A 27,282-nucleotide genomic window follows, 5' to 3' on the forward strand; every position below is an offset into this window, starting at 1 on the left:
GCCATCGTCTCCAAACCATAAATCATAGCAGGTCTCACTATCATCTCATAAACCTTAGTTTTACTTTTGTTGTTATCTCCACCATCTCCACCCAGCCTGCACTCTCTTGTACACGGTTTGTTGCTTTGGATGGTCAACCCCAAATTTAAACTTATCTGCCTTCACTATTTCTCCTCCTTGCAGCTTCACTGTTACTCCTGTCTCCTTCTCATTCACATATGTATTGTGTCTTGCTTCTACTGTCTTTCATTCTTCTCTCCAGAGAATATCTCCACCTTTCCAGGCTCTCGTCCACCTGCTCCCTACTCTCACCACAGATCACTCATCTGCAAACATCATAGGTAATTCCTAGGAGACTCCTGTCTGACCTCATCTGTCAGTCTGTCCATAACCACTGTAGCGCTTGCTTCCTCTATACTAATTCTTTGCACATCACTAACTTTCTTCCTTCTCTCCTCCTCTCTCATTTTTATCATTCATCAGCTTCTCGAAGTGCTCCTTCCATCTTCTCAGCACACTCTCTTCACTCCTTAGTACACTTCCATCTCCATCCAATCATCCTAACCAGCTGCACATCCTTTCAGCTCGATCTCTGCCTTTTCTCCTTCCTTAGTGTCCAGGCTCACATTAAACTCATTATATGCCTTTTCCTTTGCCACCACCCCTGTCTACTCCCTTCATCTCATTTTGTCTTTGCTGAGCTCTTCCTTTGAAAACTTTACTGAATTTCCTTGTTCTACCACCAAATCTCCTTGTCCTCTGTCCAAAATACCTTCTAGACACTGAGTGTAGTATAACTTCTGTTAGTATTAGCTTACCAAAAACGCACAGACACACACCCTCAAGACAGTTGCTTTAGCAAGCAAAATAAATTAAAGAAATGCTGTCTCATTTATGCTAGCTGAGCTCCTACCTGCAACACCTGATTGAACCTACACAAAGGACAAGTGCTTGTTTTTGCCAAAATAAAAGCATGTAACTATTCACAGCAGTTGTTTTTCACTAAAAATGGCTACCAGAGTTTCTTACTGGGAAGGTGAACTGCAGCAGATGCCAGCTGTCTGTATTAATTTAAGGATTGAGAGAAGAGGTAGTTGCTGTATGAAGATCAGGTATTACTGAAGCAGCACATTCCCACAATGCTTAGAGGAGGAAGGAGGGTTTACACAAAAGAGGCTGGGATTTGTTTTAAAACACTCCCTCCCTCCCTCCCTCATCAGCTCCATTTTTTTCCTTCTTATTTGTGCACTTGTTCCTTCGGAGACATCCTCTCTGTTTGTTGTTTTTAGCGGGCGCTGCTGACAGATAAGATTGATCTCGCTTACCTTTACCTGGAAATAACAGAAAACCTGTCTTCTCGTTCTTTCGGCTTCATTTCAATAGCAGGTAAGATGAAACCGTTCTCGGAGTTAACTATTATTGTTTAGCATATGAGCATCAAGTGGATAGAAGTAGTTAACAAGCATGAAGGGATTGCGTTAGCAAGCTAAATTAGCTTACTAACCCCGTAAAACGCAACGCTGCGTCGCGAACGCAGAAAGTTTTAAGAAGACGTGAGCAGGAAAACTGACTCGACTTGACTGTCTTGAATTTGGTCGCTAAATTAGCATAACTTCAGCTCCGTATGCCAAGTAGTGGGAAAAACAGGAGTCATAAACTTTATAAACAAGGTTGGGATACGTGTTCAGTCACCTGTTGGCGCTCCCTTCTCTCTCGACTCTCCTGGCTTTACACCTGTTTCTGTTCCTTTCGGTGAAAGCAGATTCACTATGACAGGTTCTTCAATAACATACGCACTGAATTAAAGTTACCTTGTCATACCTCACATTCACATTAGAATGTAGTCGGAGTTTAGTTCGAGAGTTTATAATTATCATGTGTAACTATCCTATGAAATTAAGAGTATTCTCTGAACTTTCCTTTTGGGGTGTCAAGTCACTAGCTACGCAGTGACATTAATCCATAACCGTTAAAAACGTACAAAAATAGGGTTATTCCATACGCGGAGTGATATTCATATACAACGTCGAACCAATAAAACGCACAGGAATGGAACGTTTTTCCTTTGGCGGAGTGATACGTAGAGCTCTGCCAGCTGCACATATATTAAAATTAGGACGTGTCGACCAAAATAACATAAAATAAAAATAAGTAAATTTTAATAAGAAATGTATCTGAAATCCATAAATTTAATCATATACAACTGAAAAACCTCAAGTGTCAGCTAAATTACAATTGCTGATAAATCTTGGTGTCCGCTGAAATGTAGGCTAGTCATAAAAGTTTTTAAACCTTGGCTGATTAAAAAAAGAAAACAAAAAAATACAGAGCATTAAGAAGCTAGTTGTATATGTAAGCATATAACTTGTAACAGTAAAAATAAAAACAATGTATGTGTGGTTTTTAAATAATGCCTCTGAAAAATATTTCTGATAGACGTGTTTATGCAGGTCTGAAACCATTAAAACTTTAGATGTAAGTTTGAACTAAGAATTTTAGACAAACCAAACATAATCAGAAAAGGAAAAATCTAAATCTGCTTAACAAAGCTTAACAGTTCTAGTTGGAAGTATAGACTGTATACGAAAGATGGAAGTAGCCATTGCAACGTCATTACACCATTTGTTTTGGTATTCGCAGCCTCAGGTCTAGCGTTTTATTGGCTACCATTTTGGGGGTTTTGAAGCCAGAAGTGGCCATATTTAGATCATATTAAGATCTGAAAGAGTTCAGGTGTAGCAGGAAAATTATAGAAGTGGCATATTAAGTTTATTATCTGAGTAAAATTGAAGCATTTGAAATTGGATTAAATGATAGAAGTCACAAATTTACCCGCAAGTTTAAGTTCACTGAAAGGTTAATCTTTCAAAGTTTTTGTGTACATAAAGCTTAGAGCTGAAGACAATTTTTGCTGGTTTTAAAAGTGAAGATTTGAGAATTTGAAGGACTGGGCTGTAGTTACGTGCTGCAGATAATTAGTGGTATTAAAAGCCCAGAGAGGCAGACAGTAATCACTGACTTTTTAAGGGCTTGTTCAGATTAAGTAGAACAAGATACAAAGCATTAAAATATGTTAAAAACACAACAGCCTTAATAAAAACAGAGTAGTTTGGGCCTGGAAGCAGGGTTCATACGTCATCACTTGACAACCGGATGGATGTCTGTGCAGGATGTGATTATTATTTATTTAGGTTTTAAAGAGGACGTGAAACATTAATCATATAAAGGCAAATTTAGATCATGGAGCCCTGCTCTTGAACACTGACATAGATGTAACACTGTGAAGCTGGATTTAAGAAATAAATACTTAAAGTTTAAGTTTTAAAAACATGTTTATCGCCATTTCTGTCAATATTGAACTACGTCATGTGGTTGGTTGTGACTAATAGACTTAGTTTATGTTGGCTAACTAGTGACAGAATCGGTAACTCAGAGGAAAATAAGGACAATAAGACCATTTTTGATCTGCACCTGGCTGCAACAATGAGTTTTATACTGTCCACTTTCACTCTGTATTGTTTGGCTAGCTGCACTCAAACTGAAAAATGCAGCTGTTAGCGGCCATGTTTGGGTTTGTAAAGCACTTTTCATGGTTGAATCAGAAGTAAAAATATCCTGGGTATGTTAACGTGCTTTTTAAGGGCTTTGTACCGTATCATTAATACATCTTTACGTGATATAAAGCTCACATCATCATGTGTTTATATATCCCAGTATGCACTGTAGGTAGGTAGATAGAGCCAAATATTGATATTATCAAATTAATATCGGCACGATAAGATCAATACTTTGTTTCTATCCTCTACCTTTAGTATGTAGTCCACTGAATTGTGTTAACAAATTATTATTATTATTATTATTTATTTATTTATTTATTTATTATTATTTTTTTTTTAATGAAAATATATACCTCAAATTGTGGAAAGTAAAAAACTGATTTAGTTGTCATGAAAATGTTTTCAAAATTTGCAAACTGATGATTCATCTCATAAATCATGACACACTGCTCTCGCCTACATAAGCTGACTTTATAAGATATAAGTATTGGTATAGGCAGTACTAGCCATTGTATCAGATAACTGCCTAAATTTACAGTATTGCACAACAATGAAAAAAGCTCAGGCGTGTCTGATAGCAAGAGTTGTGTGTTGCCCTGCGATGACGTTTTAGTATCTAAAAAGGGAGCTACTTCAGCAATTTCCGATAAAGCACAGAATTTTGCAAAGTATGTAAGAAATCCACTCCTGATGAAGACTGGAAACAACAAACTTGTTGGGCAAAAACACACCGTACACCGAGGCTACAAAGGAGGCGATACTATCAGCTGGTGATGTGTGGCCTAAATGTAAACAAATGAATCTGCTGAGCATTACAAGCTGCATTCAGCTAGCTGCACTTCATAATGACAGGAAGTGCAAACAGTGGATGATGCGCTTACATGTTGGAAAAGCAGGGCTTTAAGCAGCTGGTTTAAAAGATAAAATAAAATAATAATCCAAGGAAGCGAATATTTTTTCAATCTTATTGTGTGACATCAAGCAGCACATTTTGTCGTGTTTACAGCCGTATTCCAAAATGGAATAAATTAAATGGACCTTTTATTGAATTACAGCATCAAGTCTTTTTGAGTGGGATGCTACAAGTTTTTTTGTGAAGTTTTTCCCATTCTTTTTGGCAGAACCTCTAAAGGTCCATTTTCAGATCTCTCCAGAGATGTTCAGTCTGGGTCAAGTTTGGGTTCTGGCTGGGCGACCCGGGGGTATTTAGAGTGGTCCTGAAGCCACTCCTTACTGGTGCGCCTAACTTTTTTTTCTTAGGTCCGCTAGCCGTAATGCTCCAACAATAAGGTACACTTTTGAGGAAATGAAAGGATTTTAAGTGCGCCTTGTAGTCCGAATAATATGGTACTGAAAAAGTTCTTGTGCTTAAAGTGCTTCACTGAGCTGACATTTAAACTTAAAATATCTCAAGATATATAAAATAAAAAGAAAGTCAAAATAAAAAGAGCCTCAAAGGCTTCGAACTGAATATCTCAATATCTGAACATGTTGCCTTGGACATAAGCATCTGAGAGGTTCTGCCCTTGACTATCTCTGATTGGTTTAGACCACGATATGGGCATAATGTGTGTCTGTTATTGACCACACAGAGACATTCAGAGTTGCGGCTGGTCGTACCAACCTAGGATTTTTTTTGGCGGAACATTAGCACATTGGTGGAATGTGCAGGTGTCACCGTGCACTATTGGATTATCTTGGGAATTCTCTACGTTATTTCCCCTTTCTGCGCATCTATGCAGAGATGCGCGTGACACACAAATCGATCGAACAGCAGCAGCACGGAGTCAGTGCTGCGATGCTTCAGCGGCGTGTTCAGCTACTCTAAGCAGCACCTTCATGATTGGTTTAGGCCACGATATGGGCATAATGTTGTCTGCTGTTGGCCACATAGACTTTCAGAGTTGCGGAGACTGTTTTATATACTGTTGGAAGATGAACAGGTTTTCGTCAAGGACGTCTCTGTATATTGCTACATAAATCTTTCTTTTGAAAAACATCCCCCCCCAACATGATGCTGCCACCACCATGCTTCACTGTAGAGATGGCATAGACCAGGTGACGAGCACTGCCTGGTTTCCTCCGCACATGAATTGAAGGTCAAATTGAATTGACCTACTGTTGCATTGTAATGCTGCTGCTATTTCAGTAGGTTCACACCTAAAATTAGGTATTAGGTGAGTCATCAATGACAGTAGCTCATTGAAGAATAGAAAAGGCCTTTCATTTACTTACACTTATAAATGCTGTGAGCACTGATAATGTTGAGTATTTTTGTTTCTATATCGTCAATCTTATCTTTATCACAGATTTTCTTGAAATATGATGGGATGATTAGCGGCTGTATTGCCCACCAGTCATTTGTACTACAGGTCCCACTACAGGCTCGAGATTTAGTGAAGGAAGGGCACCCGGAGTAAAGTCTATTCAATCAATTATAGTAATCCATCGGTTATAGAAAATAATGGAGCGGCTAAAAGGGCCTTTTGTTGATATTTAAGGGAGCTGCAGATGAGTGTTGGAAAGGCGTTAAAGCAGCATAATCGGTCTACTGTTTTTTATATTGTTTTACAGTATATTTAAGTATTAAAAATTGCACATAATATACTTTAAGGTTTCTAAGGTTTATTAATTAGTCTCACACACTTTAATGAATTCAGGTGAACCAATAGCAGCTTGAAATGGTGAGAAAATACAGTAAACGTCTGTAATCTTATAAATTCAGACCACAAATGGAGCTGAAGGCCTTGAGGTTGGTGTAACATTTAAAGGTTTAGCCGTGCTCTGGGTTATCCGGGACTCTAACTCCACGATGCAGACACATGCTCTTGCTCCAGCCTCACATTGAGGACTCAGTAAAGGTCAGATTCACCTCTTCATACTGACAGAAACACATTGGCATGCGATTACAGCACACTGCAGTGGAGTTAAAAACACCCTGTTTCTAGTCAATAAGTAAACTGTGTGTCAAGGCTGCACAAGAGAGCAAGCACTGCAGTATTTCTCTCTCTGATCATATTTTCTACTGTAGTTATGTGTGAAATGTACGTTGTTTGGGTTTTATGAGGGCCAAGAGCAAATGGATCACTGGATTTGTGGCCTCTTCTGGCTCTGAGCTGTGGGTGGCCTTGCTGGGGCTGTCTTGCCAGGAGAAGTCCTCCTGTTGCTATGCTGCTGTAAGTCTGAGTAAAGCTACTCTTCAAACACGTCATTCACCAGTATTTTCCCGTCTCTGTCCTCTGCAGAATACTCGGCAGACTTGCCAGTCTTGTTTTTTGTTTTTATTTCCTTGCAGAGAACGACCTGTATTTCACGCTGCTCTGCTCCCTCTCCGCCCCATGTGGGTGAATCATTTGAGGTGTGGCTTCTGTCTTCAACGAGCTGTTGAATGATACAGCCACTACATGGATAACCATGTGCCATGCAGCTTAAAAGCTGGTTTTTAAAGAAAGTGCTGTAACATGATACAGTAAGGCATGATGCTGTCTTTGTATTCTCACTTTGGTTTATTTTGTAACCGTTTTGATTTATGTGGACATCATAAAAGATATCTCGCCCTTATCTGGTCTTGAGTAAATTGAGTAAATACAACTTCAGATGAACAACAACTGATTACATCTTATGTACATCCAATTTATTAATCAAAAAATAAACAAATATGCAGATGCAGTGTGTGATTCAGTTGCTGGTAGAGCCACCTTCAGCAGCAGTAACCTGAAGTAATGGTATCAGCCTCTCACATCGCTGCAGAGGAATTTTGGCCCACTCCTCTTTATAATGTTGCTTCAGTTCATTGAGGTTTGCAGACATTCGTTTATGCACAGCTCTCTTAAAGTTCCACCACAGCATTTCAATAAGGTTGAGCTCTGGATTCTGAAAATAAAACCTAAGAATCAGTGTGACTGACTCTGTCAGTCATTCATGACCCACTTTCAGTCAGGCTTTAGCTGTCCGGTTGTTCAGTCTGACGTCACTAGCCATGTCTGGGTCTAAACTCCGCTGCAGGTCCATATATCAAACGATCACTATGGCATTACTGAGAGTTGAAAAACTGTCTAAAGTCTTTCATCTTTAATAAAATGATCAGCGTTCTGCTCTACCAGGTGCAACAATTGAGTTTAACATCCAGGCATCCATGAAAACGGAATTTATGACATGTAACGGAGTTAGAAGTTAGCAGGGAGTTAGCTCGCTAGCTTCTATCTAAATACAATATAGCATGTCCTGACTGCGGGGTTTTGGAAACAAATTCAAACGTACAGCTCTGCTATCACTTCCAACATAAATGAAGACAGAAAACTAAACAGCAGTGACGTTTGTAGGGTTACTGAAGTTGGGCTAGCTGGTATATAATGATGTGCTACGTGACCGCTAGCGACACAGCTATGTTAGGATAATATAAACAAGCTAACTTTTTTTCCACTCGATAAAAGTTACCGTGAGTGTTCTCGGTGGTCAGGAACAAATGTAATCGCATGGCAGGATGCTGTAAAAGGACCAAACTTCAGCCAGGAGAACAACTGAGATAATCCATCCACAATACGAGGTTAGTCATTCATATACTGCTGCATGGGCTGGGCTGTAGTTACATCCTAAGGTTTTAAAAACTGAGCTTAAATAAATGATTAGTGGTAAAAGCAGAGGGAGGTCAATAGGGATCACTGACTGTTTTAGGAGCTTTTTGAGATTAAATAGAAGGAAATACAAAACATTAAACATGTTAACAACACAAAAGCCATATTAAACGCAGACTACTTTAGACCCGGAAGTAGGATTCGTCGCGTCATCACTGAACAACCGGGTTGGGCAGATGTCCTCACTCTTTGACGCTAAAATACTTTGGTATACATCATGGTGCACTCAGTGACTGCAAGGTGCCCAAATCCTCAGCTCTCTACTGATGTGCTGTGTTTGGTTTTTTGTTTTTTTACAGCCAAACATCTCTGCTGTCCAAAGGACATCTGTTCAGATGCAGTTTTGCAAACCTCAGCTGTGCACTCACTCTCTTGGCATACCTGACAAACAAGCCAAGTGTATTCAGTCTTTTTTTTCAATTACTCTGTCATGAACTTTTATGAACTTTAACATTTAACATGCTAACTGAGACTTCCAGAGTCTGAGAGAGAGCTCTTGGATTTTTTTTGCGGTTTCTCTGAGCATTGCACTGTCTGACCTTAAGATTATTATTATTATTCACATTATTACATGTGAATAATCTTTTGCAGTACAGAAAGATGCAGTTCGATTGTTTGGAAATGTCCTTATAGCCTTTCCCAGATTGATGGGCAGCAGCAATTGGTTCTTTAAGATTGCTAGCAAAAACATCTTTTTAGAGGTGCTAACACCTGCTTATTATCAATGAGTTGCTTTTTATTAGCAGACCTACGTCTCGCACTCTTAATTTCTGTGGAAGCAGTAACGGGTTACTGAGTTTTTCCACACAATGCTTCTGTATTTTGACTTTTTGTGAATTAAGTGCAATATGCCCCATTTTGTAGTTCATCCTAGATTGTATTTCCAGATTATTTTTGTTAAATATACTTATCTCCTGATATATAAAATGTTAGAGACAGTCAAAGTAAATAGGTAGGTACACCGCCTTTAACTTCTAACTTGCTTGGCTCATGCTGTAGCTCTGTATCCTAAAGATCACTTGTGGTTCTACAAATAAATAACATGATGGCAGCCAAAAGAATAATGTTGAAGCTCCGAAACTGCTTCTTTGAAGAGTGTGCTGCAAGTATAAGTTTAGATTTCTTCTTGTTTTACCAAAAAAAAAAAAAAGACATAAGTTTGCAGGCGAGAGCTATGTGTGTTTATGAGTTGTGTCATAGTAACGTGTGTGTGTGTGCTTTAGGTGTGTCTGGCTTTGAACAGCTGCTGCCTTTCCTCCTTAAACTGTGGGGTGAAATGATGAAGCTTTGAGCTTGGGTGTGGTGGGAAACCAGTAAAATACAGATCTTTGCTGCTAAAGTTGTGACTGTTTTTGACGTTTACTCCCATCATCATTTTCTTCATTGCGTTGTTCATTCTTTTGTCAGACCTCCAGCAGGCTTTGCTGCTGCTGATTAAACACATGTAGGTGTGTGCAAAGACCAGTAGATTGTTGTCGCTGACACTTAAGCACCCATTAGCATGCGCACACTGCCAACCAGCAGGCCCCCATATACTTTTTTTTCCTCCTTTTGTTTCTGTGCACTAATTTAAGTGTCTTTTCTCTGTTGCACCCCCCTCCCTTCCCCCGCCCCTTGTCTCAGGGAAACGGTGACACGCTTAAGTTGGAAAACAAGCGAGGCAGAAGTGTTAGAAGCAGATGAGTCACTCGGGGTCACAGAAAAGAATATGATAAAAAGTCATTTGAGGGACGAGGAAAAGCTGAGTGTAAAAGGATGTGTCCGTAGTCATCTCCCTGCAGAGATGCAGATCTCTGAGTCAGGAGGAAAATGCTGAGCGAAATGACCCTTCAAAGAATAAAAGGAAATGTTGATCTGTGTTTGTGCAAGCAGCTGCTGTACCTGTGTTAATTGAATAAATGACATCACTTGTGCAGCTCCACTTGTCTTGCATAATTTTTTCTTCTTTTAGTTAGCCTGAAAGCTGGTCTGACTTGAGCTGTGTTGTCACAGTTTGCTAAACCAGTTCCCTCTACACAAGACTAGATTAGTTTTGTAACCACTTGTCTGCCAATATTGTTCTTTTTCTTTGGTAGGAAGTCTTTTTGTGTAACTGTCTGAGGACAGAGAGATTTCAGAGCCGAATAATAAAGTTATATTTTACTTTATTTCCCCTAAAATGATAAACTTGTGTTTGAGTTTAAGTTGTGGCTTCACAGATGGCAATAAGCAATCACGCTGTGACCTTCAGCGGTATCATGTTGCCCTGACTACATAAAGTTTCTGTCTAAATTGATATTCTAGTAGTTTGCTTTAATCTCCAGTCACACAGACCTGGAGACCGGTTGATTGGCCGGTTGATTGAGGTTTAATTGCTGTTGCTACGTGAAATTACTGGCCGAGAATTACCACTACATCGAAAGCCTCCTTCCATTGGGTTATCTGCAATGAAGAATAGAGTGAATGGAGTAAATGAAGAATGTTTGCCTTCAGTTGCACACTTCTACTTTGAGGCAGCTCAGAGAGTAGTTGGCGACTGTTTGCAGACAGGAATGAAGTCTTCCAAACAAGTTGTGGGTAACAGCAGCAATCCGCTAGTGACGAAGCAGCAGCAGGGGGACATTTGCGATGTAGCAAATTTGCTAGAGATTCAGTGTTTTAACCACCTGACACTTTAGTCTGTTAGCAGTCCTCATCTTTCTGCTCATGTTTCTCACAGACTGTTTTTTGCTCTCTCACACAGCCCTGGGGAGAGTATTTCTCCCCCAGCCCACAATGGCCTTTCAGCCAACTTCCTCGGTCCACGCATGACTGCCCCCCACCCCACCCAAAAACACCAAAATCAACCCCTCTCTTCTTACAGCAACACAAGCCCCAGGTGTGTACGTCCCCAGGTTTAGTTTTACTCCTGATACAATAAATAGGCTGTTTTCTAGTGAAGAAACTCAAACCTAACCACACATTCCAAGTTGTGTGATGTTTGTGTTATTCTTTGTGACGTTGTTCCTTTGTGGGGGTTTTTTCTTTCTTTTCACTCAGTAGAAATTGACAAATTAGCACAGATGGAGGAGACCGATAGCTGGAGAGATCGGTTGAAGCTCTCCAGTGAGGACTTGACTGATCCCATCAACCTCGAAGGTCAGTCGGTCAAGCACGACCTGGAGCTGCTCACAGCTCCTCACTTCTGTCACAGTCGGAAAATAATGGTGGAAACTTCCTGGGTGAAAATACCTTTTTATAGTCTTTGTTGTTCTTGTCCATAAATATATTTAACACAGTCCAGTGCTGCTTAGTTTTACTCACTTTTAATATTTTTGTATGCAGTTGTATATAAATAAGGAAAAGACCTAAATCTGTTGCTATATAAAGAAAAGTTATTAAAAGCAGATTCAAAAAAACCTGTGTAACCAGCAGTGAATCACTGACACGCACTCATATGACCACAAAGCACAAGCCTTGTTGTGTGTGTGTGTGTGTGTGTGTGTGTGTGTGTGTGTGTGTGTGTGTGTGTGTGTGTGTGTGTGTGTGTGTGTGTGTGTGTCATCCAGACTCCCATTATACCCTGCTGCAACTCGAGCTTGAAGCCGATGCCCAGAATTTGGAGGCAGACTCCTGGAGTCTGACTGTGGATCAGAACTACCTAAAGAACCTGAGCAAAGAGGAAATAAAAAGACAAGACATCATCTATGGTACGCTGAGCTATACTGAATCAAGTTGAGGCCTAAATGTTGAATGCTGTTTTGCTCTTTATGGGTATTTTTCTATAACCTGTCAAAATATATCCGTGCATAAATTCCTGTGTTTGTCAGCGTGTCAGAATCTTATGTCAATCACCCATTGAATTGAGAGCTCTTTCTAATGCCTATAATTATGATTACAACAGCGGTGGTGGATTCTCTCTTTACCTCATAGGACCTTTTGCTGAGACACACTTCTGCTGTGATAATAAGTACGATGACATTAGTAATTCTCTTGTCTGCCTTTGAACGCTGCTTTGACCTGCTGACCCTGTCTTTTACGCTGCATTGGGGAAACATTTAGAGTCACAGTGTTTGGTGCTGAGAAAGAAGAATATTTTATCAAGAGTTTTTCTCTTCATGTACTTCCTAGAATTGATCAAGACCGAGGTGCACCTCGTGCACACCTTAAAAATCCTTCTCGGGGTCTTCATGCACGAGCTGAGGCAGTCCCAGCTGATAGAAGAGGATCGGCTGAAGAGGCTCTTCCCGGGCATCGAATCCCTACTCGTCATCCACGAGCACTTCCTCAAATGCCTCAAAATGTGCCGAAACCAGAGTCAGGAGGAAGGAAACCCGATTAACTACCAAATATCACAGATAACAGATGTCCTCATCTCTCAGGTAAGCTGGGAAAGCAGTGCGCCGTATCTGCTTACATGTTTATTATTTACTCATCTGGAAGCCATTAGAGGTCCAAATGGGGGGAAAAAGGTCCTGAAATTGGAGAATAAACAGGTTGTTCAACATCCTGAAGGATCACTTTTCCTGATTGAAATTCCAATTCCAAAAATAAGCCTATCAGAGGAGTGGCTAAACCAACAGTCTGGTTCATTCTTGAAAAAGGAATGCACTGACCAGCTCAGCTACTGAAAAAGGCCCTAACAACCACAGACCACAGACAGACCTTGATAGTCACAGTAGGAGTGATTATCAAGGTCTACAAACAAGAGAAGGCTTCATGAATGGAGGTAAAAAGGGATTATAACAAGGTAAAAACCACAAGAACAGGAAGGCCAGATTAGACTTTTACTTTAACGAGAGCGTGCACAGTTCTGAAATAGATTTTTTATTTTTTATTTTTGGACAGATGACAGAAGCAGCAGGATGAATTGTGAAGCGCGCAGGGCTCTTCACTCTGCCCAGATTTAGCCCGATTCTGCAAAACTGAATGGATGTTCACCCAATATTTTCTTAAGGCAAAGAAATAAGATATTCTTCAGTGCGCAAATGAGTCAAATGAGTCTGACCTCAACCCAACAGGGCAGTTTTTCAGTGACTCAAGACAAAACTGAAGGCACAGACCCACAAACAAAGAGCAGTAAATACGTGCAGGAACGATGCAATGCCACTGACGTCATATTCCCACACACACTTTTTTTTCATGCTCCCCATTTATCAACACATTTCCTGAGTGAGAAATGAGAATCCACACAGTGCCACACTGTTATAGGCCCTCAAAGTAGTTTGGGAGTGGGTCAAAAATGCTCAAATGCTCATGTGGGATAAGTAATCTTCTTATATGCCTGATCTCAACTGGCTGTCATCAGTGTGGAGGACTAGCTGCTCTTCTCCCAAATGACAGAGCTCCTCACCCTGTCTTTAAATGAGGTGTCATTTAGAGGAAGCTCAGTTCTGCTGCTCATATTACTCAGTCTTATTCTTTAGGTCAATACCCAAAGGTGAGCCGGAGGTGAGAGCAGGTAGACCTGCTGTCCCTGGAGCCAGGCTGGGAGCTCACTGACCTTGAGCTCACTGGCCTTAACCTGTAGAGCCCGTCTAAGTGCATCCCTCTGTGAGCTGAATTTGTTGTTGGGCAAATCCAGACACCTCTGATGATTTTTACAGTCATTGGTCAGCTGGGAAGCAAGAAGGAAAGCTCGGATCTGAATTTTTCTGTTTCATATTCATTTTTCACACAAGTAGAAATGTTAGTCTTCGTTCTCTAACCTCTGCTTCTGACACAGTGTATGGAAAACTTTTTCCAGTGTAACTCGATGCTAACACAGAGGGTTCATGTTTATTAAAACGCCTACACCTGTTGTTGTTTTCTAGGTAAACTCACAGATCTGTGAAATCTTAACGCAAGTCAGCACATCAGCATATATCAATGTCCTTTTTAAAAAAAAAAAAATCTCTTATTTCCAGCATCCACACACCAGGAAAATGTTGTTGCGTGAATTCAGCACATCATTGTTAGTATTAACGCCTTCATATCCCTTTTTTTTTTTTTTTCCCCCCCTGAATTATTTCAGTTTTCAGGTTCAATAGGAGATCAGATGGTGGCTTATTACGGGATGTTTTGCGGCCATCACTTAGAAGCCGACCGCATCTACAAAGATCTGATCCAGAACAACAAGCGGCTGCAGGCCCTCGACAGAGTAAGAAATCCACACTCGCTGTTCGCATCAAGTCGAAATGATTTCCTTCAAATTTTAGCTGAAGAACAAGAGCAGGTCCGCTTTGTTTATCCTTGTTTATTCTTATTGTATTCTAATTTTTGCCTCATAACTTTTGCACTGTCCACTTCCTGCTGTGACAAAACAAATTTCCCACGTGTGGGACTAATAAAGGTTATCTTATCTTATCTTATCTTAAATTTAGATCAAGTGTTTACAGTATCAGGTCACAGGAACCATTGTGTCAGCTGCGTTCTTTAATACAAATTACTAAGTACGAGTTTTCAGGTACTGCAATGGAACTTTGCTTTTTCAGGCTGTCTTTGAATTCAGCCCCTCTGCAGGTTGATCATTTTCATTCCTATCAAACGATGCGGCATAGATATCCAGTACAATTATTTATTTATTTTTCTCATTGACATCTGATGTATTTTCAGCGTTTTTGACCAGTGTATTTCTTTGTAACCACACAAAGCGGCTTGTTTTTTCTTATTCTTCAACATGTTGTGTGTATCACTTTCTCTGTCTTGCTGTCTACTGTCAAACAGTGTTTGAGACTTTCTCTTTAAATGGCAGTCACACATCTGGTACTCTAATGTAATCTCTTGAACAAGCAAATACAGTAACAAATTTGATCAAGTATCTAAAATGTATGAAACTTCTTTGTTTTTATTTTATTTTTTTTTATAAATAAGAAAATAGGTCAGCTGCCTCTGGTGCGGAGGTTGGGAATCTCCGACTGCTTACTGTTGGTGACTCAGCGCATCACAAAGTATCCCGTGCTGGTGGAGCGACTCCTACAAAACATCGACGGTAAAATCTCAACAGCCACCTTAACGAGACTTTCAGTGTTTAACTAAGCAACATGTCTACAAGCTGAAATTAGTGAAATCTGCTCACCTTGCTGGCTGCAGGGTTTTAAAAAGAAATAAATGTGGTTGGATCGTTTATTTCTCGCTCTTACAGCCGACACAGACGACCACAGGTCTCTCAGCAAAGCCTTGGAGTGCATCAAAAACACCATCGCCCAGGTGAACGCTCAGGTCAAAGACTATGAGAAAGCCGCTCGTGTGAGAGAGATCGGTTATCGTCTGGATCCAAAATCTGTGGGGCGGCTGAACGGAGGCGAGGTCATCCGCAGGGAGGATCTGATTCAGGGCAACAGGAAGCTGGTGCATGAAGGCGCGGTCACCTGGAAGTCATCTGGTAAACAGAAAGGTGTGTGACGAGCTCTAATGACTGTGGACGTGCGTCTGTGTATGTCTGCGTTTTACTAAATATCCAAAGTAAACAGTGACTGACGGTCCGGTCAGTTTTCCTGAGTCCCGACCTGAAAAGGATAAAAGTTCTCAATGAAAATATTAGTTTTCAATGTTGATTTGTTGTGATAAATTCTTCATTTTTATTTTTCTTAGTTATACATTTATATGTTATAAATTTCTGTTTTATATTTTGTAGACTGTGCAGAGAGACAATAGTTTATTAAGACATTTTGATCTTCGAGCCGAGCTGCTGAGCTTGTAATGAGATCACAAACCAGCAGGTCTCATGTTAAACAAGCCTGAAACCTGAGCTTTTGGCTTTTTTCCTCATTTTTATTCTTTCCGCTTCTCTTGGTTCAGCATGATATTCGTGTTTATGTATATATAAATAAGATTTAGCCACACAGATTCATTTTCAACTGCAGTCCTCAGCAAGTTGATGGTATTTAAATGAATGAACAAAACCAAATGCACAGAAGCGCATGAAAATTTAAACGCAGGAGCATATGTTAAATAAAACACACATGCATGTAATATATCAAAGATCAAACTTAAACTCAAACAGTCAAAAGGTGTCACAATCAAACACTTTGATCTAGTAATGGCTGTTTTATCTGTGTTCTGTCTTAAGCACATTTAATTATATGTAAACTCAACGTGCTTAAGACGGAACCTGTGTAGGTTTTTACAAGGCCTTGAGCCATTGAGAGCAGCAAAATAAAACAAACCCAAAAAAAACGAACGTAAATGCTCAATATAAGAGGATTGTTTTGAACTGTGAGTCATGCAAAGCTGCTCTGAGCATAATAGAGACTTTAAAGCCTGCTGCTTACAGTTCAGAGTGTGTCCTGCTTTGTGAAACAGTTTTACTTCCTCGTGCTGACAGCAACATCCATTAGTGTCGTATTCGCTTTGTGCGGCTGTTGCCTTTGAGATATTGCCACAGAGTTAAATTCAGCCGGGGGGAGAATTTGTAATAATACAAAGAGCATGGGGCGATCGTGGCTCAAGAGTTGGGAGTTCGCCTTGTAATCGGAAGGTTGCCGGTTCGAGCCCCGGCTTGGACAGTCTCGGTCGTTGTGTCCTTGGGCAAGACACCTCACCCGTTGCCTACTGGTGGTGGTCAGAGGGCCCGGTGGCGCCAGTGTCCGGCAGCCTCGCCTCTGTCAGTGCGCCCCAGGGTGGCTGTGGCTACAATGTAGCTTGCCATCACCAGTGTGTGAATGTGTGCGTGAATGGGTGGATGACTGGATATGTAAAGCGCTTTGGGGTCCTTAGGGACTAGTAAAGCGCTATATAAATACAGGCCATTTACCATTTTACCATTTACCATGTCACATGTCTCAGCCAAGTGTGACGCACATGAAGATTCCCACAGATTTCCACTCGTGTCCATATTTAGACTTATGCTTTACACATAACTTGGACCCGCCTTGTTTTCAAAATGCAGTGGTGACTGTGAAGCGATCAGCAGAGGTCAGACGGTAAACTGAGGTGAGCGTGTGTGTACTCTGGTGTGATTTTTAATGAAACTTTGAGGATTGAGTGCTCAGTGGATTACCACTTTGACTTCTCAGTGCGGCTTTTGTCAAAATCCGAAACAATCCGACAACCGGCAAAACTACTTTTTTGTCATTAAGCGATGATGAGCAGTCCTGTTGAGTCACAGCATTAAGTGCTTGTGTTGTTTTGATGCTGAGCAGCTTTAATCTCCCCCTGCAGACGTCCATGCTGTGCTGCTGTCAGATGTGCTGCTCCTCTTACAAGAGAAAGACCAGAAGTTCGTATTTGCTGCTGTTGTGAGTTCTTCTCAAACGTTAACGGCTGACACCGTTTACACACCATTTACTGTATCATTTATACATAAAAGGTTTCACTGCATTTAATAATAAGATCAGTGTTTATGATTGCGCCTCGTGCAGGATAACAAACCTCCAGTCATCTCCCTTGAAAGACTGATAGTCAGAGAAGTGGCCATGGAGGAGAAGGCTATTTTCCTCATTTGTGCACGCACCGTCGGCTTGCCGGAGATGTATGAGATCTGCATGGGCTCTCGAGAGGAGCGCATCACGTGGGAGGCCATCATACGAGAAGCGTTGGAACGGTAAGCCGAGTGCTTCTAGGAAAAACGTTCAAATCGGACGTAGTTTCTGGAAAAAGGAAGCCAGTGCAGTCTTTGGTATGAGGTCATCTCACTAAAATGACCATAGTGTAGTATCAATAGTTCTCTATGTACCCCAGGTCCTCCTTGATGGGTGGACCAGTCTGAACTAAAGTTTGCATCATCAAATGTACAGCAAAAACATTTATTATAAATTTTGATTTTATCATCTGCCTGCGAATGCACCGTTGCGTTCTCTGTTTGCTTCTGTTCACATGTGTCGCATTCAACCAAATTTAGTCTCTGGGACTGAGTTTTGCTCGAGTCACCTCTAAATATTAGAATGAAGATTTAGAAAAGTTGTTGCAGGCTCAGTATCAATGTGTTCAATTAAAGATCAATTCTACTTTGGTTATTGGAGTCACACAGGGAAGCTTATCCAGGGGAAGCTCATTGGCTAATGATTAGTGTTGGGATTAAATAATTTGCAGTGCCTTAATAATGCTATGCTTTTTATTAATAAGTGCTATAAAGTTGTATAGTATAGTATTAAGTGGACACAGCCCTGAAAAATAAAAGCATTAGACCATGTGTCCTTGGGGATTCACCCTTCGCTCCACCCATCGATCCTTTCTGGCTTCCTTCCAGTTAGCAAGTTAGTCAGTATAAATGTTACATTTCATTCAGAATTTGGTAACATCACTGATTAAATAGCCTCCTAAGGGAGATGTTTTGGGTGGGTCCTTCCAGGAGATCAGGATGGAATCATTGCTGGAGACAGTGATTCAGTTTAATTCACTTTTATTTATATATAGCTCCAAATTACAACTGTCACCTAAAGGCGCTTTATAGCGTAAATACCCTACAGTAATACACAGAACACCCCAACAATCACACAATCCCCTTTGAGATGGCTCTTGGCGGCTGTGGGAAGAAAAGAAACCCTAACAGGAAGAAATCTCCAGTTTCTCCAGGGAGAAGTTGATCTCTGTTTAGACTGACCCTGACCAGGATAAGGTATAGATGGATTTTATTTGATGCATTTTATTTCTAAATAAAACAAATTCCTTTTCTTAAATCATGGTGAGTGAAAGCCTTCCTATTAAATTAAAAACAAGTCAATTATTTAAATTGTTTTTAAATCTGGCCATTGGTTAACATCTCCCTGATCAAAGTGTGATGTCTCTTTACTAAAGACTTGAACGTCAAAGCATTAAAGCAGCCAACAGCCAGCTTTTGTTGTCTTTGTGAGATCATACCCATTTATTTCTTAGTGTTTATATTTATTTTACAGATTATTTCTTATTGACACTTGTGCATGTGTTAAAGTGGCACGTTTCACGTCATATTCTCGTCCCTGTACAAATAAAAATGTATAAATTCTAATTAAAAATGATACATAAAAGTGGATACTGAGTAGGTTGTCTATGTTTTTCAGTCATCAGCAAGAGGTGCAGTACAATGAAATGATCACTACTCTGCAAAGGTTTCAAGGTAAGCCGGCCGAGAACATCGGCCACTTTTGTGCTCGGCAAATCCTCCGGTGTGACATTTTTGCAGTAATTAATTTGAGGGAAACTTTACCTGATTTTACTGCATACATCTTCATAAAGGAAAGGGATTTAAAAGATTTAAAAATTGCATTTTTGGAAATTGTTTTGGAGATTTGCCAGTTTTTAACTGATTTTGGGTTTGTGCTCACCCACCTTCTTTACTTAAGATTTTTTTTTTTTTTTTAAATGCATTTTCAACCTGTCCCAGCCGGAAGATCAAAGAGTGTGGAAAACGACCTTCTTCCTTTCTCTTCTTGTTATAATGTTAGGTGTACAAAGCGAGAGTCACTGTGTGCTAAGCAGTGTTGGGCAAGTTACTTCTTCAAAAAAGTAACTGAGTTACAATATTCTAAAAGTAATTAATTACTTGAAAAGTAACTATTGCGTTACTTTAAAAAGAAAAAAGAAAAAAAACCGTTTAACCCTCTGGGTATAATTGACCATTTTTAACTACTTTTGATGTTTCCTCTACATTTCACCTTTAAAATCGATTTACTTTGCCGTGTTTGGTATCATTGTTTTCAGCACAACCTCACGTGTCTGAATTTACAGTTATGTTTTCATTTTGACATACTGTATTAACACAATTGATCTAAAATCAGACAAAAAACATAAAATCGGAGTAGAAAAAGTTATATTTTTTTTACTGTAACAACCACAAACATGTTTAATGAATCATATTTCATAACTTTAAATGCAAATATAAATTGTCAATTTTAAAGTTAAAGTTTTGCAAATAAAGTTATTTGCATCCATTTACCTTTTACCTCGATTTTTTAAATAACCATTTTAAACCATTTCATTTATCTCCAATCTACCATTCCTCTCAAAAATTCTTGAAAAAATAGTTGCTTCACAAGTCCATCTACACCTAACTGATAATAACCTTTACGAACAGTTCCAGTCTGGCTTCCGTCCTCTGCATAGCACCGAAACTGCTCTTATAAAAATAACAAACGACCTTCTTATGGCAGCTGATTCTGGTCTCCTCTCCATCCTTATTCTCCTTGATCTGAGTGCAGCCTTTGACACCATCTCTCATCCCATTCTTCTTAGCAGATTAGCTTCTATTGGTCTCTCTCATACTCCACTAGCCTGGTTTAAATCATACCTGTCTGACCGCACTCAGTTCATTCAATTAAAATCCTTCACTTCTCAGCCTTCTCCTCTATCTACTGGGGTGCCCCAGGGATCTGTCCTCGGGCCCCTTCTTTTCATCATTTACCTTCTTCCACTCGGACATATTTTTCGTAAATATAATATTCAGTTCCACTGCTATGCCGATGACACCCAGCTTTACCTCTCTACCAAACCCGATTCTACTCTTCCTCCATCTTCCCTTATCCTCTGCTTAGCTGAACTCAATTCCTGGTTCTCCTCCAACTTCCTTAAACTCAACAGCAATAAATCAGAACTTCTCCTGGTCGGCACTAAACGACTGCTATCCAGAATTAACAATTTCTCTCTCACCATCAATAACTCACTGGTCCCTATCTCTCCCTCTGTGAAAAGCTTGGGTGTCATTCTTGATAGCACATTATCCTTTAATTCACATATCAATAATGTCACACGTGCAGCATATTTCCAACTCCGTAACATCAATCGCCTCCGCCCTTTCCTCACTCCTCATGCCACTGCCATTCTCGTCCATAATCTTGTTATCTCTCGAATTGATTACTGTAACTCACTATTATTTGGCCTTACACAAAAATCTATTAACAAGCTCCAACGTGTCCAGAATTCTGCTGCCCGTATTATTACTAGGACTTCCTCTACCCACCACATCTCCCCAATCCTGAAGCAGCTTCACTGGCTCCCGGTTAAATTTCGCATCCATTTTAAAATAATCCTCTATACATTTAAGGCTATTCATTCTCTCTCTCCACCATACCTCTCCGATTTAGTACAGATGAACTTCCCATCCCGGTGCCTCAGATCTTCATCTTCTCTTTCTCTCTCTGTTCCTTCCGCTCGTCTGATTACAATGGGGGGCAGGGCTTTTAGTTCCTGACCTCAGAAATATTAGTTCATTCCCTCTTTTTAAGTCCACCCTCAAAACTCATCTGTTTAAAATTGCTTATGTTTAAACCTCTGTATGCTCTAACTTTTATCTGTTATTCTTATTATTGTGTATATTTCCAGTTTCTGTGTTTTTATCTGTTGTACAGTGTCCTTGGGTGCTTTGAAAGGCGCTATTTTTAAATAAAATGTATTATTATTATTTATTATTAAACTATTTACAGAACAATCAGCTGTTCTGCATTCAATAAGACACACACAAATTATTTGTGCCACTCCAAAAAAATTATTTCTGTCCACTATAAAGGAGAACATCACAGCCTGATACCTGCAGGTCTGACAGCAGCAGGAGTATCACTCCTGTTTCTACCTGGAGACAGCAGTCGCCTCATTGTTCTGACACACAACACAAAACTATCCACAACACTACACACTGACTACACAAGACAACACATTAACTACACACTCCAAACAAGTGCAACTGATATAAGATGCCGTAAGCTGAACACAGCTTCAACCGTCTGTTTGTTGAAAAATAGTAACGGACCGCGTTTTCTTGTTAGTAACTGTAACGGCGTTGTAACGATAGGAATAGTAATTGGATTACTCGTTACTGAAAAAAAGTAACGCCGTTACTAGTAACGCCGTTATTCCCATCGCTGGTGCTAAGTCTATTTTTCTCTGAATAAAAGATTTCCACTGATTTATTTATTTATTTTCATGGCGCAAAAAAAGTGCTTTTGTTGTGTTCTGCTGCTCTTTAGTTCATCTTAAGGAGAGGGACGACCGCATAAAGGAAAGTCTGACAGAGAAGCAGCAGCTCTTTGCTGCTCTCTATAAACATGTGACTGGACAGGAAACCCCCTGTGATGGACTGCATCTCGTAGGAAGCGCCAACGACCTCCAGCAGCGGGAGATGCTGTTGAACACAGCCATCGACGAAGGTGAGGGAGCGACTGAGATGGAGGTGGACTCAGTTTTGTTGTAGTTTCCGGTTGTTTTGTGTGATGTTGCTGGAAAACACCCGCGTTTTTAAGGTAGAAGACGTATGCTGAAGGAAAAGTGAAATTCACGTCTCACACTGTTGAATCATGAGTCAGCAGTGATCTTATCTTTTAAGGAAGAGATTAAAGAATTGTTTCTTTTTCTTTTGTCAGTGGAAATCCTGCAGAACCTGCTTGCCTTGAAGACAAGCAACACAAACGCTCCCGTGGATGAGAGTAACGCACGGGGAGGAGTGGCAGATAGTAAATCTGCAGCTAGCACTTGGAAATGTAAGACTGATGTGCTGTCCTGCTTTGTGTGTGGCTCTTATAGGACACATGTATACTAAAGTAACACAGCTAATGCAGAATCAAAGCTGTGACATGTTTAACTTGTGGTGACATCAGTGAATGGAAAGCTGCCTTGTAATTTTCTCAGTTACCTGATGGAGGTATCGGTGGAAGTGTGTGGTGCCCTCTTTAATCTGTCGGCTCCCTGCTACATAGTTTTTGATTGTACCGATTAGAGCTGATGTGAGCATGACACAACTGGTCTCACATCCAAAGATCGGCAATTATCTTCTTTCAAACGTACCACAACCACTACCCATGATCTGCTAAAAACAAAGACATCCAAAACCTGCAGTGACATCGAATATGAATGATGAGAGGATTTGTTTTTCTCAGATGGCGAAGAAGCTGATGACCTTGAAAATTTCAGTCCCCCGACTATGAGCCACAGCTTTAGTGACCAGCTGCAGCAGCACCACTCCTCCGAAGGCCCAGAACAGTCTGTGAGTGATGTGAGACGATGTGAGAACCTGACGTCCATCCTGTGGTGAAACATGAACATTTACACCATTTGTGCTTTTTCTTTTTTTACTTCCAGGCTGATGAAGAACCCCACGATGCCTCGCTGCTACATTTAACCGAGGCTGAGGTCAAAATCTCATATCTATCGTCTTAGTTACTGCAATCGTTTCCTCTGTTTTATTCATGAATAAATGTTACTTTTTTGCCCCCCCTCTTTTTTTTTCTCTTTACAGGTTTATGACAGGGTGATAATGCTCGGGCAGATGCTCTATAGCTTAAAAGTAAAGCAGCTTATCTTAAATTCGGATGTTTCTCTATTTGGTATCAGCCGGCTAAATTAAACTTTCCATCGTGCAGGCAATCGTTGCTCAACAGGACAGCGAGAACGCGCTGCAGCACGCTTTCCAGTCACAGAACCAGCGGGCTGCTACCTTCAGCAACGCTTTGTATGAGTACGAGAAGCAGCGCAGCTTGGAAAAGCAGAGGGAGGAACTCAACAGCTTGAGCAAGCAGCAGGCGCAGCTTCGAGAGGAGCAGCAGCACTGGGAGAAGGAGAAGGAGCGGCTCAGGCGCCAGATGGAGGTTCAGGAGGCTCAGCTGAAGCAGAAGGAGGAGGAGTGCAGGAAGTTTGAGGAGAAGCTCAGCGAGGAGAAGACCGAACTCGACGTGCTGAAAAAAGAATACCAGCAGGACCTGGAGAGACTGAGGGAGACCACAAGATCACTGGAAAAAGAAAAGGAGCGGCTGGAACAAGACAAGGAGCGCTTAGATAAATTTAAGAAGAAGTTCATGCCAAGCTACGACGATCCCACACAGGTGAGGAATGGGATTGGAATTAGATGAATGCAACATTTATCACCATTAACGGTGTGATTGTGTATTCATGTGGCCATTTTTTTGTGTCCACTGAGCTAAACAAAAGGAAATACAATCTCCAAGTACGATCTAGTGAGGAAACATTACACCAAGGCAAATTCAAATGTGAAAGAAAATTTAAATTGCGTATTTATTTATTTTTCCCTCCGAAGTGTTTGATGTACTCGTCATTCAGGGGAAGCACAGTGAACGGAGGCCCTCTGACCTCAACGCTACAACTCTACACAAAACCGTTCGATTCTCTGGAAATCCCCCCAAAAGTTCCACCGCGCAGGGAGAGCATCTGCATACACCCGGCCAAACCCAGTCTGCTCCCCAACCTGGTCAGCACCACCAACCAGGCGCTCAAACCTGTACCCGTGCAGCAGAAGATCCCCACAAAACTGGCCAAGGAGAAGGACAAAGTCTCCAAGAAGAAAACCCACAAGAGGGCCCAGAGCGCAGGTCAGGAAATAGGTTAACGTTTAAAACCTGAAGTTTGAAAAATATTTATCAACACTTAATCTGAAGCCAGCTGTTACACCACATGGCTGTGAACTGAAACCATTTCTCACTGTGTTTCTAATTCCAGCCTCTATAGACCTGAGCGAGGTGGCGCCCATCCAGGTGACGGTGAAAGAAGGAGGAAGTCTGAGGTTCCAGAGAAAAACCAGTCCTCAAAGGATCATAAATACAGGTACGACCGGAGAAAAATGTAAAAAATGTTTTTACTTGGTTGGCTAAGAAATAAGTAAAATAGATCTCAGTATGTGCTAAACGTGCACAGTCATGGCTGGGAAAAGCTGCAGGAGACACAATGAGCAAATCAGACTCGAATCCCAGAGAGTATAAACAAGTTTTAAGTTTAGATTTAAAAGACTGGATGGAGGGAGCAGATTTGACTCTTCAGTATTTCACTTGTCAGTATTTTTTTAACTAGAATTATTGTGACTGTGTGCACGGAACTTGTGAACTCGTTGCCTTTGAAATGTGACTGAGACCAGGTCTACGACCGCTAGCAGTCAGTTGCCATCTTCCATTTGTGTTAACACGGCAGTAAAATTGCAATAAGACAGGAGACATGTTCATTTTGTGTGTGTGCTCAGTTTGGCAGTTACTCCTGTAACTTCTGTAATCTGGTTGTGATGCGAATAACTGTGAAGAATCAGCCATCCACATCACATTAAGTAGTTGTATTCAGAGTCCAGCCAAAAGCGCAAAACTTCCTCCACAAATAGTGATGTAGTTCCTGCAGGACAGCAGTTTACCTGCAATATGATGTGGGCCACCTTGCATTTATACAGAAATGGATCCAGAGTAAAAGCAACGAGTGGCAACGCCCGTGATCGTATTTGTAGTGTTCATCCTTAGTTCACGAATGACTGAGCAGCACCCTCTTGTGGAGAGTTTGTACCTTTTCAGTTTGGTGGCACAGAACGGACGTGACTGAGGTCCTAATAATGAGATCCTGCTCTCATGTCTCATAAACAGGAGGGACATAAAATTAGAAATGTGGTCATTGCAGTGGGTTGCACTGCTACACCTGTACAAACTGCCGCCTCAGTGATAAACACCACTGAATTTGAGCTTTTATTTCCCTGGAGTGCTGGATTTGTCTTCTTTCTTCCTTCAGATACTTTCAGTCCTCCAGCATTTGTCCAGAACGTGAAGACGCCTCAGAACCTCAACAGACGGAGGAGCAGCGACACTACTCCACCAGCTCCACCTCCTTTCCCCAAGGACATTGCCAAACAGAAAAAAGAGAAGGAAATCTTTCTTTAACCCTAAACTTCAGACCATTGGGCGAGTCTGGAATTATAGACGGAGCTTCAGGATGACCGTGTGTGTGTGTGTGTGTGTGTGTGTGTGTGTGTGTGTGTGTGTGTGTGTGTGTGTGTGTGTGTGTGTGTGTGTGTGTGTGTGTGTGTGTGTGTGTGTGTGTGTGTGTGTGTGTGTGTGTGTGTGTGTGTGTGTGTGTGTAAAGAAATAATTGTAAACAAAGCAGATGTTTGATGAATGTATACACCGTCCTGCTAGAGCATGTTGAAAGAGTGAAGACGTTTGGCCACGTTTGTACATTTGAGAAAGATCTTATTTTGTATTTTTATGGCCAAAAAAAGTGTTTTTTTTTTTTTGTTTTTTTTTAGTCATTTTTGTTTTAAAGTACGATCTGTAGCCACGTAGCACTCGTGTCTTAAGCTCTTGCTTTTATATAGTCAACGATGGTGTGTGAGTGAGCAGTACATCTGACAGATTTACCTATTTAAAACTGAACTGTAAAGCATTTTATTTTACTTTTGTTTGAGTGAATCAGATATCAATGATTTTAAATTTTTTCTTTTTTTTTAACCTGCTGAGCATGTGTACAAATTTGAAGTGTGTGTGGAAGTAGTGTGAGCGCATCGTTAAATGAACATGAACAAAGGCTCAGCAGATTGCATCCACAACACTTACAACTCTATTAAAATAATGTTCTGGGGATGTGAAATATTTAACCTCATGTACCTAATTTTCTCTGGTAGAAACACTCTCGCTCCTCTTTGTTCCATGTAAAATATTTGACATGTCGTGGAATAAAAGCAGGCTGATTTTACAGTCGTGTAAATTTTTTGTTGTTGTTTGTTTAATGACTTTTGCTGAGGGTTGAGCCTCTGAAAATAAAACTAGATGTGAAAATCATTTTAGGCAGGTGGAAGTTATAATTACTTCACTTTTTACTTGGGTAAAGAGTACAAAGAACACAAACACTCATCACACAATCCACTACGAGCAAGCAATGGGTGATGGTGGGGAGGAAGAACTGCTTTCTAACAGGAAGATGCCTAAAAATTGATTATCTTAAAATTCAGTTTTTCTCTTTGGTAATTTTAAGTTAAAATGTGGACTTTTTTCAGCGAGGGAGAAAAGCTAAAACAACCAAGGATCAGTAAAAGTTAGAGGATTATTTTGAACAGCAAAGCATGAGTTAGACTCCAAGAATAAAAGTTATCTTTGGGGTGCAAGATGAGGTGATTAAAAACACCAACCTGGCTCCAGAGTTTGAGGGTGCTATTAAAATATATAGCAGCACATACGTCACTAAAGGGCCTTTTGCAAAACCACTAATAGTGTGCTGGTTGATCAGATAAGTGACCCAGAGTAAATGGACACTCTCCATCCTCCACTGATGAGGTGACAGAGGCTCTTTGTGCTTGCTGTTAATCTCTGCAGGGACTTCTCACAGCTGGAAGGCCACAAAGAAAAGACTCATTCAGAGTCTGGAAGGAAATGTGAACATAAATCACCCCGAGATCAGCTCCTGGGGCGGGGGTCCAGCTAAGCCGAGAAGGTTCCTGGCTCAAGTCTGCTGGTCCTGGCTTTCTCCTACAGCCCAAAGGCCAATTTAGACCA

At 40.7% G+C, this 27,282-nt stretch overlaps 1 protein-coding gene across 2 annotated transcripts; it reads left to right on the forward strand.

The window, feature by feature from the left end:
• The first annotated feature begins 1,184 nt into the window (after nucleotides 1-1,184).
• arhgef18a (rho/rac guanine nucleotide exchange factor (GEF) 18a) lies at nucleotides 1,185-25,775 on the forward strand. Of its 2 annotated transcripts, none has more exons than XM_026150057.1 (20): nucleotides 1,185-1,386; nucleotides 10,914-11,048; nucleotides 11,210-11,308; nucleotides 11,719-11,859; nucleotides 12,281-12,531; nucleotides 14,163-14,288; nucleotides 15,002-15,119; nucleotides 15,273-15,524; nucleotides 17,291-17,367; nucleotides 17,491-17,672; nucleotides 19,108-19,163; nucleotides 22,006-22,185; nucleotides 22,399-22,515; nucleotides 22,912-23,018; nucleotides 23,114-23,164; nucleotides 23,271-23,318; nucleotides 23,395-23,853; nucleotides 24,066-24,357; nucleotides 24,485-24,589; nucleotides 25,526-25,775. In XM_026150057.1, the coding sequence occupies exons 3-20, from the start codon at nucleotides 11,233-11,235 to the stop codon at nucleotides 25,672-25,674; spliced, it is 2,787 nt and encodes a 928-aa protein (XP_026005842.1). In that variant the 5' UTR covers nucleotides 1,185-1,386; nucleotides 10,914-11,048; nucleotides 11,210-11,232; the 3' UTR covers nucleotides 25,675-25,775. The 2 variants fall into 2 exon arrangements, with proteins under 2 accessions (XP_026005842.1, XP_026005841.1); XM_026150056.1 differs by having other exon boundaries at nucleotides 1,186-1,386; nucleotides 11,213-11,308.
• The last annotated feature ends 1,507 nt before the right edge of the window (nucleotides 25,776-27,282 follow it).

The sequence above is a fragment of the Astatotilapia calliptera genome, chromosome 18 (assembly GCF_900246225.1).
Source record: "Astatotilapia calliptera chromosome 18, fAstCal1.2, whole genome shotgun sequence".
Classification (NCBI taxonomy): Eukaryota; Metazoa; Chordata; class Actinopteri; order Cichliformes; family Cichlidae; genus Astatotilapia; species Astatotilapia calliptera.

Bases quoted from the DNA above. Each gene is read 5' to 3' on its own strand.
- arhgef18a (XM_026150057.1), top strand. From the start codon at position 11,233: ATGGAGGAGACCGATAGCTGGAGAGATCGGTTGAAGCTCTCCAGTGAG. The intron at 14,289-15,001 runs GTAAGAAATCCA...TTTATAAATAAG, and splicing joins GGCTGCAGGCCCTCGACAGA to AAAATAGGTCAGCTGCCTCT. The intron at 24,590-25,525 runs GTACGACCGGAG...TTCTTCCTTCAG, and splicing joins TCAAAGGATCATAAATACAG to ATACTTTCAGTCCTCCAGCA.